The 801-nt window shown below is 37.7% G+C and overlaps 1 protein-coding gene across 1 annotated transcript in view; it reads left to right on the forward strand.

Moving 5' to 3' along the window:
• WDR19 (WD repeat domain 19) overlaps positions 1-801 on the forward strand; it is a 190435-nt gene that overhangs the window by 69232 nt on the left and 120402 nt on the right. The window contains exon 7 of the mRNA XM_007947169.2: positions 463-543. Within this exon, the coding sequence (XP_007945360.2) occupies positions 463-543 (81 nt within the window). The remainder of the gene's footprint in view (positions 1-462; positions 544-801) is intronic.

Here is an 801-nt window from a genome sequence, read left to right on the forward strand (position 1 = left end):
TGTGGTCAATTACATGAGACAAAGTATATGTGAACTGCTGTATGGAAAGTGAATTTGCTCTGTAAATCTTCACCCAAATCACAATAAATAAATAAAGAGAAGCTGGGGGAAAAAAAAAGAAAACAGTTCTCCGAGTTCATAGAGTCGCCAAAAGAGATGGGCTTCCTCATTATCTCCCTTTACCAGCTGCTCTGTATTGCTGCAGTAGCAGTTTCTTCTCACCAGTTTAGTTTTCAGTTTGATCTTAGCTATGGTCCTTGAGATTTCCCTTTGATAATTTCAAGCTTTTATATATATTTAATAAGATACACATTCTCTTTTATCCCAAAATTCTAGATGTCTGTACCAATAGGATTTTCGGCATATAGTGACAAATGAAAGGAGGCTACTACCTATTTTTTTTATATTCAGAATTAATTAGATTGTTGTATTGGTTCACAATCATATTTTTATCCCTTGCAGACACCAGTGAGATCAGATCCTAGTGACATGCAGTTTTCCATGATGAAGACTGATGACCGAACTTCTGCTGCTGAAAGCACAGTAAGAATTCTGAATCAAATTCATGCCCAAATTATCTTGGTAATTGTGAATCATATACTATTACCTCTTCAAGGATGGCTCAGAATCTATAGTTATAAATAAATTCTGATCTGTAACTTATTAAATCAGTGTAGGGCCCAGTCTCTGAGCCTTGTTGTGTTGTTGTTAAGTGCCGTTGAGTCGTTTCCGACTCATAGCAACCCCATGCACAGCAGAACGAAACACTGCCTGATCCCATGCCAGCCCCACAATCCCTGC

The sequence above is a fragment of the Orycteropus afer genome, unplaced genomic scaffold, assembly GCF_000298275.1.
Source record: "Orycteropus afer afer isolate SDZICR_OR568_19922 unplaced genomic scaffold, OryAfe1.0 scaffold00176, whole genome shotgun sequence".
Classification (NCBI taxonomy): Eukaryota; Metazoa; Chordata; class Mammalia; order Tubulidentata; family Orycteropodidae; genus Orycteropus; species Orycteropus afer.